The 13,083-nt window shown below is 36.8% G+C and overlaps 1 protein-coding gene across 1 annotated transcript in view; it reads right to left on the bottom strand.

The window, feature by feature from the left end:
- PDZK1 (PDZ domain containing 1) overlaps positions 1 to 13,083 on the bottom strand; it is a 550,816-nt gene that overhangs the window by 130,312 nt on the left and 407,421 nt on the right. Inside the window, exon 6 of the mRNA XM_044072128.1 lies at positions 9,729 to 9,925. Coding sequence (XP_043928063.1) covers positions 9,729 to 9,925 — 197 coding nt within the window. The remainder of the gene's footprint in view (positions 1 to 9,728; positions 9,926 to 13,083) is intronic.

Genomic DNA, 13,083 nt, shown 5'->3' with positions numbered 1-13,083 from the left:
CTTTGGGGTATGGCTGGTGGGGATAGGGGGTGAAGTTATTGCCAAATCTGTCAGCTAGCAGGTTGGCAATTTCCTTAGGTTTAATGTGAGTGGTACCATCCACTATAAGTTCAGCACACAGCTGGGCATCCCCTTTTAGGTTTTGGATGTAACTAAAAATGCCTTATGGGTGTCTTTAATTATGGATGTTAATTTAGTCTCATAACTAGCCTTAAAGAACTTTACAAGATATTTGATTAGCTTGTTCAACCCGTGGAGGATATTCTTCCTCTGTTGAGTAAGTTCCCTCCTGTTCTTAGATCTCAGTTTCTTTCTTTTGAATATATATCTTATTTATACTTACAGTCCACCAGGGTGGCTTGTTATTTCAGGAGGACCAGGTTTTATTCCAATCAGGAACAGCTGAGTCAATACATTTATTTAAGTGGCTATATGGGGCATTTGTGTACTCTTCTGCATAGGAATCATTGTTGGCTGTGTTAGCAGGGGCTTTGAAACTTTTTATACCATCACTTAGTAGGCTATACTTTGCTTTGGAGAAATTTTTCAGTTTTTTGCTCTTTACTTCACGAGACTGATTTATGGTCTGCCATTACCAGGGAGGGCAACACATAGTGGGTAATGTAGTGATCCTCCATGTTGGTGACCACTAGGTCTAGAACATCTGAGCCCCTTGCAGGGGTGCAGGCCAACTGTTCTACGGTATTTTAATTAACAAAATCCAGGAGCCTCAGAGAGATCATGTTTGTGCTTGTATGTCACCCAATCAGTGGAAGGATAGTTGAACTCTCCCATGACCAGGGTGTTTGGCTGTATACTGAGTGACTCTAGCTAGTCCAGGAAGACAATGTGATTCTTCTGGTTCATGGTGGGGGACCTGTAGCTAACAATGATGTGATAGGGTATTTTGTCTAGAGTTATTTGGACCTGCAGCAGCTCAAGAGAGTTATACTGTTTTACCAGTCTCGAGGTGTATTTGAATTTAATGAAGATGGATACACCTTCACCTTTGGCTCTTTCACACTTGTTTTGAGGTCTGAACATATTTACACTATTGATTTCAAGGGTGAAGATAGTCATTTTAATCATGTTAAATACATTTACCATCCAGCCCTAGAACACTGGTTATTTTAGATGTGAAAACACAGTAGCCAAAAATGTTTGTATCCCTCCCCTCACATGATCAGGTGTAGAAATAGAACTTAAGGGAAAAGTCCATCAAGTAGACTGATATATTCACATGAGATATGAGTGGATTTGCATAATGATGGTTAAATTATTTTATTTTAAAAGATAGACTGTTTAACAGAAGGAAGAGAATCAAGGCAAAAATTAGGAGGTGCGGCACCCAGAAAGATAAATGCACTATTATCAAACTAAATAAACACCTCAAATGACAAATACAAAAAAGCCAGTCTCAAAGATATTCAAAGAGAAATACAGGCAAATGCATCCAGATACTGAAAATTTTACAATAAAAAATAAGATCATATAGAGGGAATGTAGAACAAAATATTAGTAAAGTGGAAGTTAAATTTAAAAAATAGAAGTTGAAGTTATGGAATACTTGCAAACTGAAGGATTTAGTGTAGAAAGTCTAAAACAGGTTACATCACAGCATGATGGAACAAGGAGTCCCCAAAGTAAGGAGAAACAGGAAGATCAGGAGACATCTGAAGAAGAACTATGGACATGAGAAAGAAAAAGAGATTTAATATGGTGCAATATGTATGCAAAGGAGAAAGCAAAATTAATTACTACAAAAAGAGCAGCACCAAAGATATTTCAATAGAAATACAGCAACGGCATCTGGACATGAACAATTTTACAATACAGAACATAAGAAAACAAAGAGGAAAAGTAGAAAAGAAGATTAATGATGGAGAAGCTACAGAAATAGAAACTGAGGTTACGGATTACCTGTGTCATGAAGGATTTAGTGTAGTAAATCTAACTCGGATAACATCACACCAGAATAGAACAATGGATCCCCAAATTAAGGAGAAACCAGCGGAGTGGGAAACATCTGATCATTTGCCATATGAAGATACTTTAGAGCCCTCCATAGGAAACCAGTACAAATGTTCAGTTAGAGTTGCACAGCAAGGGAAGGAGCACAAAACCGTGACAACTCTGACACAGTCAATGTTGTGGAGTGATAGGCAAGTGAGTTCCCATATGAAAGAGCAATGGATGAAACAAGATGAAACTGAGGAGAATGTGGCACAGGAAGATGCTCTGGAACTTTCTATAGAATACCTGCAGGAAATGGAGAACAAAGAATGTGCCCTCAGTTTAGAAGGAAAATGATCTAAGGGAAGAGTTGCTTGATTTGATAGAGATGGACAGACATACTAAGATCAAAGAAAGAAATAGGTTACAGAAAGTCAATAAAACCCCAAAAGTTAGAAGTTTGATAAAACAAATGAACACAGTAATTAGGACTATCCATGGAGATTCATGCAATATAACAGAAGTAAATAGGATATATTACTGGCAGCTGATAACAGATAAAATATTACCAGAGAAACATTGAGTATTAAGGGAAAGGATGGGTAGAAATCGAATGCCATCATGGAAGCATCAAATAGAATAAACTATAAAGCAATTAAGAAAGAAGTGTCACTGTTAGAAGAGTATAGAGGAGTGAACATATCAACAAAAATACAAAGAAAGATTGATGTGATAAAAGCAATGTGTAGTATCAGCACAGATCAGGATCTATCGTGCACTATCGCAAATAATAAACTAAAAATATCAGCACAGACACTTAAAAGATATGTAGATAAACATAAAGGAAAAGTACAAAATAGTAATTTATTGATGACCCAAAAAAGATTTATAGAATATTGGGAAACAAGGCAAAAGGAATTGAAACAACACCAAAAAAAGAAGAAATAGATACATATTGGACAAATATCTATGAAGATCCTCTGGAACATAACAAAGATGCTAAATGGATAGAGGAAGTTAAAGAAAGAATAAGACGTTCAAATGTACAGGATATGAAATGGGATGAAATAACAGTCAGAGAGAATGAAACAAAGTTAACAAAAGCTCCTAACTGGAAAACCCCAGGCCAGATTCAGTACCTAACCTCTGGTTAAAAGTATTAACATCTTTGTATGAAAATTTAGCTACAAGTAAGAATTATGTATTTAGTTAACATTTGTTTACCAGGAAAGTCCGACTTGGAACAAACCAATTTTCAGAAGAGGCCTGGGAAGAAATGCTCCAGAGGCATGTCTTTGTAATCTGGGAGGAAACAGACACAAACGTAGGGAGGACATGCAGACTCTGCACAGAAGGCTCCACAGCCAAGAATCGAACCAGAGAACCTCTTGCTGTGAGGTGACAGTGCAAACTGCTGTACCACTGCACCATCAAACTATTTATATGTGCACCCCAAACAGACACCAGCCTGGTTAACAACAGGAATAAACAAGCTATCCTAATAACTATAGACCAATAATTTGCCTTCCAACAATGTATAAACTATACACTGGAATTTATGCTGACAGTGTTTATAATCATTTAGAAGAAAACTCAATCATGGCAATGGAAAAAAGGTAATAAAAGAAAGTCATATGGAACAAGGATCATGAGTTGTTTAATAAAGAAAAGAAAATGGAGTAAAAAGGGGATGAATTTTAGTATGGCATGGATAGACTACAAAAAATCATTTGACAGTAACCCACATTCATGGGTAAAAGAGTGCTTAAAATGTATAAGATATACCGTACATTTTTCGATTACATTACAGCAACCATGAAACAGTGGCAAACCACTTTGCAGTTAAGCCATGATAAAAAACAATTATTTCAGGGATAAAAATTCAAAGGGGGGATGTTCCAGGGTGAGTCTCTGTCATCGCTGCTCTTTTTTCTTGCCCTTAACCCATGAAGCTGTCTGCTTAACATATTACGTCATTACTACAATTCGGCTCCCAGAAAAGACTTTGCATCTTCTTTTTGTAGATGATTTAAAACTGCATAGTCCATCAGATGAGGAACTGAAATCACAACTGCAAGTGGTCAAAATATTTTCAGATGATGTAAGACCGTCATCTGGTCTTGATAAATGTGCAACAGCAACCTTTAAAGCAGGAAAGCTGCAGCACCAAGAAAACATCAGTTTGGGACAGGAATGTGTTATAAAATAACTTGAGCAAGAGGGAGTGTATAAAGATTTGAGAATTGATAAAGGATCAACAATAAAACATGAACAAATGTGAATAAAACTTAGTAAGGAATATTTTAGAGGACTTAAATTAATACTGAAAACAGTGTTGACATCAAGGAACAAAGCTCAAGCTATAAAGCAATTTGCTCTTCCTGTTCTAACTTACATTTTTGGAGTGATTGACTGGTCCCAAGATGTGTTGGATAGGTTGTACAGGAAAACAAGAAGGATGCTTCATGCTCATCAAATGATTTATAAAAATCAGTGCATACCAAGTCTATATGTTCCCCGTTCTGAAGGAGGAATGGGCCTCCTCGAAATTGATTACATGTATAGATCTGCAGTCATGGGACTGCATACATATCTGCTGATCTCACAAGACCCAAACATAGTGAAAGTTTTGAAACATGAGAAGAGTAAGTCTAAGATGATGTCCCTGCTTAGTTTTGCAGAAGCATATCGGTGTTAATTGGGAATGGAAATCAAACCAAAAGTAGAAAAAAATTAGGCAGCAACTGAATGTGTCAAACAACAAAAGAAATAATATAAGGTGAAGGATCAAATGAGAAGACAAGAAATGTGGAAAATGCATAAATATAGTTGCAAGTATAGAAAACATCTGGAAGAACCTCATGTTGATCAGGATCAAACTCAGGAATGGTTAAGGAAAGGTGAATTTAAAACAAAAGATGACAGGTTAATATTGGTGGCCCAAGAGAGTGGATTACTTACATGTTGGTTTACAAAGCCCATTGAATATGTGGATGAAACAGACAAATGTAGATTTTGTAAAACAGAATCAGAAATAGTCTCACATCTTGTTGCTGGTTGTGACATACTAATGGCAGAAGGACTGTATACTGAAAGCCATAATAATGTAGCAAGACTGTTGCACTGGGGATTGTGCAAACATTCTAATATTGATGTAGCTGAAAAACATTGGAAATACGAGCCACAAACCATCATAGAAAATGATAAAGTTTATATCACATGAGATCACACATTACCAATAGTTCAAAAATAGATGTGAAAAAAACAGATATACAGGTGCATGAAAAGAATACAACAGCAGCATTGATCATTGAAATTGCTACACCCAGTGATTACAGTATCTTACATACAGAGAGACACAAAGTCATAAAATATCAGGATTTGCAAGCAGAAACAAGGGCAATGTGGAAGAAGGATACCCAGATAGTTCCAACAGTTGTAGGAGCAATGGGTCTTATAAAAAGAAATTTACAATTGTACTTAAATATGTTACCAATACATGTAAACTCCATACGAATTGCAGAAGGAGTCATTAATGGGCACATTGCAGGTGCTGCGAAGAGCACTTCTGGCTAACATCAAAGACTGAAACAATACTAATTTGATGAACTTTAATCATACTTTGAGTTAGGAAATGGGGCCCATTCCTGTCATGGTATTAAAATACCAAAAGAATTGTAGAAATTGAAACAAAAGGGCAAATCAATTCTACCAAAGGCAAATTTGAAGTAAATGTGGCTTCCCAGGCCAAGGGCAACCACAAGACATTCTTTAGCAATGCCCACAATCTCAAAGGTAATACACAATTGTGTGCAGAGCTCATTGTTAATGGAGACACCTATACTGAGCCAGCAGATATAGCAAACCTACTGGTAGACAAATTCAGTTCCAACTTTACCCCTTTCCCCTCAACCTTCCCTCAGGAAATACCATCAAATATAACTCCCCCTGCTATAACTAGGGAATAAGTCTTTAATGTTCTCTCTAAAGTGCAAAAACACTGCATCAATGGGCACAGACTATATCCCAGGATGCCTTTTAAATAGCATGAAACATGATCTATCAGACCCTCTGGACCTGCTATTTAAATGTAGCATCCAAACAAGCTTCATGCCTCATGAATGGAGAACAGCAACAGTCATCCCTCTGCACAAAGTTGGGCCATATATAGACCATAGAAACTACAGACCCATAAGTCTTACTAGTCTCATATGCAAAGCTACGGACAGAATTATCATGGAAATGATCAATAATGACATAGCAAACCTCCAGACACTGGATCCAACCCAATTTGGTTTCATCAAGGGCATGTCATGCCTACTCAACCTGGTGGACTTCTTTAAGAAGGTCAAGAAAGCAATGGATGAGTGAAAATGGTTCACACTGCCTACCTTGACCTGGCCAAGGCATTTGACACAATACCCCACTCAGGCATTGTTGACAAACTGAAGAGGTTAGGTACAGATCCTTATGTCACCCAGTGGACAGCTAACTGACTACAGACAGGACCCAAGAAGTTAGAATTGGGAAGTCCACCACTACAAAGAGGCCAGTCACAACTGGAGACCCTCAGGGATCAGTACTGGAACCAGTCTTTTTGGCATTTACTTCTATGAAGTCAAGGCCAATATTAAAGGTGTCTGGTTGACTAAATTTGCATGATTGCAAATTAGGAGATGTGATTGAATCACACACAGACACAAATGTTCTCCAGGAAGGGTTTACCTAGACAAACAAATGGTGTCAAAGTCAAGAAATGCATAATAGCATCCTTTGGGAAGTCATCCACACCTGGTCATATTGACAACACACCCCTTAGAGTTGACCCAGTAGTCAGGGACTGAGGGACACACATAGCTTTGGCCATCACGTATCTACAGTAGTGAGGAAAGCATTCTATGTTGCACAACCTATAAACAAAGGTATGGCATCTAAGTCCAAGGAAGTCATTGTTTCACTGTATTCGGCATTCATCAGACCTATCATTGAGAGCAATGCCCCCTTTGGTATGTACCTCACAACGCATATCCAACAATTAGAACGTCCACAGACGTTCTTCACTAAAGGAATACAAAGCATAAGTAATATGTCCTCTACTGACCATCCCAAGGCTCTAGCTCTGTTTTTTGTCTCCTACAGGCTATTGAGAGGATATTTATGCCTGGCATGAATAGAGTTGTCAAATCCCACTCTGATTGCTCTCCTGCATTTCCACAAAACAGTTAAATCAAAAGGAAAACTGTTATATCCAAAACATGAAAAAGCAAAAATAGCTGAATAGGAAATCCCAGAACTTATTTAATAGTCACAAAATACAAACAATAAAATAACAATTATTCAGTTAGCGCTTTTGCCTCTGACCTTGAGCCTTCTTCAGACTGAATACATTTAGCATCACCAAACATTTATATACTACCTCGTCATGTGATTAAAATAGATTAGCACTTTAACCTTTGTGTTTCAGGTAAGCAACAAAATTTTCTCTGTTATTTAATCCTGGTGGATAACAAGCATTAGGTTTAACTTACCATAAATATTCTTTCCATACTAATTCTTCGTCAGCATCAAATGTATTGTCATACCTTGCAACATAATCTTATACAATACATTTAAAATCCACTTTACATTTGGGTGAAATATAATGGTTGCTTAAACTATTTTTGTCATTACCAGTTGATATTGCATATTTGTGCTCATATATTCTCTTGTATAGCTCTCTGTTTTTTCTACCAAAATAAAATAATTTCACAGTTCCACAGAAATGCTCAACCCACGAGGTATGGCATCCAATTTCCATGAGACTTTCCATAAGCTTGAGAAAGACTTAATAAAGCTCAAATGCCTGCAATGAGACAATATGTACTTTGAAAGCAGTTAAAAGGGTCCCAAAGGGGCTAAGGATAACTAAAATGACGGTTGGGAATGATTTTATAAAAGAATTTCAAGATAGATGGGTTGAGCTGAATCTAAAAATAGGGCTGCAGTATGTGGAAATACTCATAAACATGCTTTAAACAAAGAAAGAATGGTCTCTTTAAGTGAAAAATTCAAAAATGTGTTTTTGTCTATTAAAGACAATGTAACAAGTGAAAACTTTGTTACTAAATTCAGCATCATTCAAGACAAGATTATCAAAGAAAATGAAACTTTAAAGAAATGAAAAATAAAAAAGTTTCAAAAAGACCAGGGGGAATATGAACGAGGCGTAGGTGGCTTATTTAAATCAGGATGCTGGCTGGGTTGCTGACTTTGAGCAGGAGAGACTTGAGGAAACAGGAAATGTTATCAGACTAGTTCAAAATGAAAGTGAAGGCGTTATCAGGTGAACTGAAAGATTAGCACAGAACAATAGACATAACCAAGTCAATCAAGAGTCCTAAAAAACAACAAATCTAATAATGCAGCTGCTTCTAACAACAAACAGCCTTTTCAGCCAAAATGTAAAGTGGATTTTAAATGTATTGTATTAGATTATGTTGCAAGGTATGACAGTTTGATGCTGAGGAATAGTTAGGGTGGAAAGAATATTTATGGAAAGTTAAACTTCATGCTTGTTATCCACCAGGATTAAACAACAGAGACGATTTTGTTTACCTGAAACACAAAGGATTAAAGCACTAAACTAGTTTAATCACATGACTAGGTATTATACAAATGCTTGGTGAAAGGTTAGAGACAAAAGCACTAACTGGACATTTGTTATTTTATTGCTTTTATTTTGTGACTATTAATAAGTTCTGGGTTTTCCTATTTAGCTGTTTTTGGTTTTTCATATCTGCAAAACAAACAGCACCAGAATTACACGTTCTAAAGACTTAAACCTTGCCTGTGATATATATATATAGGACCTGCTGTAAAGACAGGTATGTATCCCAGAGACTACTAGAACAGGCTGTATATCCTGTATATCCATGTAAGGCAGAGTTCCTCCCTAACCCAATTCAAGTGTAACTTGGACAATTGGATGAGGAACTAGAAATTCATCCCTGGTTTGGCACCTATGTCTCTAATGGATACATGTTTAATCTCCCAGGCCCATGCTTACACTTATCAAGGTTACCAGAACTTGTAAGAGATTTGGGATGCATGTCTAGGTTTAAAAAGGCCCTTGTAGTCATTGGCCTACTAAACACATATGAACCTATAAGTTGGTTATTTATGCAACCCCTTGCAAAGCTGCTACTAAGGATATAAGTGACAATGGGAGCATGGTTTAAGGGGTTTGTACCAACTACCATGTGCTGTTGCTGTCAAGCACCAGTCATTTCACCTTTCTTTGGCACCAGACATTTCACCTTTCTTTGGCTCCACCATGAATGAATCATGTGTAGGGAGGTATCATCTGTTGATCTCTATCCTGTTATGTGTTCCATTACCATGTGACCATTAAAATACAGTGAACACTGAATACTTTCTGAAGCAGGTTTGCCATACAGGACACAGAGTTTTTTTTGTTTGTTTTAGGGAAATAAAGGGTAGAGTATTTTGGAGAATTGTTCCCTTATATTGTTTGTCTTCATATGATGCTGTGAATGAGCTTGTATGCATTTTCCACCATAATGCTAGTGACTGCAGCTTGTCGGCTGCTGATTCAAATGCAGCATTAAACACATATGAAAAGATAAGTGTACTTATGTGGTGCAGCATATATGTTACAAAATAAGTACCATTATGTATTAAGTTTTAAATATACAGCTGATTATACATTTGAAAAATCATCCCAGAATTGTAACACAGATACTCTGAATATTTATACCAGTATTCAATTGTCTTACCTTCTGAAACAGCTCATCAGCTTTCTTATCCACGATAAGTAATTTCGTTTTATTACCACACTTCCTGATCTTCTCCACTACGTCATCATGCTCAGTGGACTCTACATTGTCTCCATTAACAGCCACCAATCGATCATCATCCTTTAGTCCTGCTTTTTCTGCTGGGGTTCCAGGATCAATGTCTTTGATAAAGTGACCTTGGAGAGGGAAGCAAAGGAACATTTGAATTTAGTGACTGGTAAGCAAGGATTCCAACTTGATAATGCTTCTAGGATACAGAGAGTCACCCAATGACTGAAGAAGTGATCACTAATGCTTGTCTTTCTTTTCATGTACAAATCTTTTTGTGCACCTCTATCCCAATAGACTTCTATCTTCTGGCTATCTGGCCCACATTAAGCAAGTAAGTAGTCACCATCATGACTCAAAGGTTAAAAGGGATATTATAATAAGGGCAGCTGAAAACATAGTGTAGTAATTGTGTTCATCAGACACAGTTGTGCCACTCCTGAAAAGTAGACAGTCTGGAGTAGCTTCAGGATCTTGTATGTAACTTTTGATATCAGTAATATCATTTCCTGAATCTCACCTCTTGTTTAGACACCACTCCTCACTTTATGAAAGAGGATAATGACGACGACGCTAAACTAGGTGTTAGGATCATATGCGGCCATGCTCCATTCACATTAGTAGGGCTTTAATTAAGTGGTGCATGATATCCTGTAGTGCACACAGCACCACAACTGCACTGTGAAATCAGGTAAAAACATACTTGTTAAGCACTTTTCTGAGGTCAGAAAGGTGCTTAAAAAGCTTTTGTTAAGCGCCTCAATGTGCTTTAAGGACAGGTCTCATACAGAACAGCACATCTGAAATGGAAACCAGCTGGAATGTTGTCAGTAGGCTCATTCACACACAGTGAAAGCAGTAGCACTAAGCACATGTATAACTAGGAAACATGCCCATCCCTAAATAAAGGAAAGAATAAGTGCGTAGAAAAGAAGTACACATAGAAAAATAACACTATAATAAAATTAATCTCAAATATATATGTAAAAAAATAAATAAATAAATAAAGATAAAAAAATCCCTAAAACTAACTATATGAATCAGTTTCAAATGACAGTAAGCTGGAGGTACCAGTACACTGAAAAAAACCTTTAAGCTAATAAGTAAAACATCAGCCACAATTATTCAAAGTTAAATAATACAGTCCTTTCAAATAAATATGGTAGTCTATCCAGTCATTCATCGATAGCCCTCTTTTTCCCATTTTTGCACATGGGATTGGGGTATCATATCAACAGTGACCATCATCTATAGTCAATGTTCACACCACTGGGTTTCTAGCCTTTCAACAGTTGTTCTTCGTAACACATATGCACTCACATCTAGGGCCAATTTAGAGTGTTCAGTCCACTTCTGAATGCCTTTTGAATGTGGAAAGAAATTGGAGCACCCAGACAAAACCCAGATAAACACAAGGAGGACATGCAGACCCTGCATTGAAGGCACCTCAGCTGAAAATGAAACTGGAGAATCTCTTGCCATTAGGTGACAATGCTACCTGCTGTACCACTGTTTCGCCCTACAAAAATTGTTTTACTTACAGTTGCTCTTATTTTATTTTCCTTTTACTGTCCTTCTAAACATTAATGACATGAAGTGACAAGTTTAACAAACTCAACAAAGGTCCAGGTTTCTCAAACACTTTTTTTCTTGTAAAGCCATACTTCAGAAATGTGATTGATGGTTTATAATCTTACATCTATTCACTTATTTTGGTGTTGCTGGTCGTCTTCCTATTCATCTCCATCTCCCAACCCTAGACTATGGTTCAAGTCCAAGGTGCTCCCGATTCTTTTATTCAACTCCTGTGTTTTTTCTGGTCTCGTGCATTTTCCTTTGTACACTGGAAACAATTTTACTGGTAAAGTCTCTCTCTATGGGCTTTATTATCAGAAGAATGAGAAGCAGAAAGTCCCTTTCTGTTTAATTGTTCAGTTTTTTATTGGAGAAGCTTTTGTATTCCCCCCTTGGCCTTTTCAGCAGGAAAAATTACTTTGCTCCTCCAGGAAAAATATTCTAAAGACAGCTAGATGCATCAGCTTGACTCTCACACCTTCCTCTTAACATTCTCCAATTGCCAGGATAAATTGCCTCCTCTTCTGCCTGGAGTACAATGAATAAATACTCTACTGTCTCCACACACACACACACACACACACACACACACACACACACACACACACACACACACACACACACACAAAGTCACTATACACACATATAAATAATATGGTATATTGTTGATTCACCTGCTGGATACTATAGTTAAATTAAGACTGCAAGTGTGTACAGCATAGAATTATCTTTCATAAAGTGACATACTTCTAAATGTCTTTTTACATTTTGTTTGATTATAATGAGGGTATGACCAAGGTTTGTTGTAAATACAAATTTGTTGTTACAAAGACATGCATCTGGAGCTTTTCTCCCTGGGCTTCCACTGAAAATTGAACTGTTCCAAGTTGGACTTTCCCACTAGACAAAAGTTAAATAAATAAATAATCTGCCACTGTATCAAACAGTATGAACCAGCAATAAATTTTGCCATTCTAAATCATTCTGTCAATATTGCTAGTTAAGTACTTGCAAGGAATTATGCTTGTTTAATATCACAAAAATAAACTTTTATTTAAAGATTAAAAAAGTCAGCCAAAGATCAAGAATGAATGTACCCTTTTCTTCTTTTCTTACAGTTAAGAGTTCTGCCAATCAAAACCAAATGCCCATGTTTATAATCACATATGAACAGCTTATTTGTTAATAATTCATTCTCAGTACAAAATACACAGAATGTACAGAAACATAAAGTACATTAAAAGGTTTACGTTTTTAGATGTCTCTAAGAATTGTGGAATCTAAGCAATGAATGCTTGTATGAAATAGCAGGATGAATGTGAAAATATACCTCCTTTCTACCATGTTTTTGAGATGGAGAGTCAGCCGATGGGGGATAGGGTTATGAGAAGTTCAATGTTAAATAAAGGCTTATGATACAAGTAAATAAAATTAGCTCAGTTTTTGCTGCTTAAACTTTCCATAACATGGTTGAGGGAGTTAGTCTCCACACCTTGCAAATATTTGTTGTGGGCTGTATCTTAAAGCAACAAAATATGTTTGTCAATAATATTTCTAGACTGTGTTGGTAGTTCCCAAGAGTTTATATGTCTATGATAAACATATGTCTGGAAAGCCTTAAAAAAGCTTATCCACACTGTCCATGCAATCATAAGGGTAACTTAGGGATAAGGTTGAAGTTATCAAAAGTGCAGGAGGTAGTGGGAGGTAA

The sequence above is a fragment of the Protopterus annectens genome, chromosome 5.part0, assembly GCF_019279795.1.
Source record: "Protopterus annectens isolate FY-2018-M chromosome 5.part0, PAN1.0, whole genome shotgun sequence".
In the NCBI taxonomy this organism is placed as follows: domain Eukaryota; kingdom Metazoa; phylum Chordata; order Ceratodontiformes; family Protopteridae; genus Protopterus; species Protopterus annectens.
This window is presented reverse-complemented; position numbering and strand designations above follow the sequence as displayed.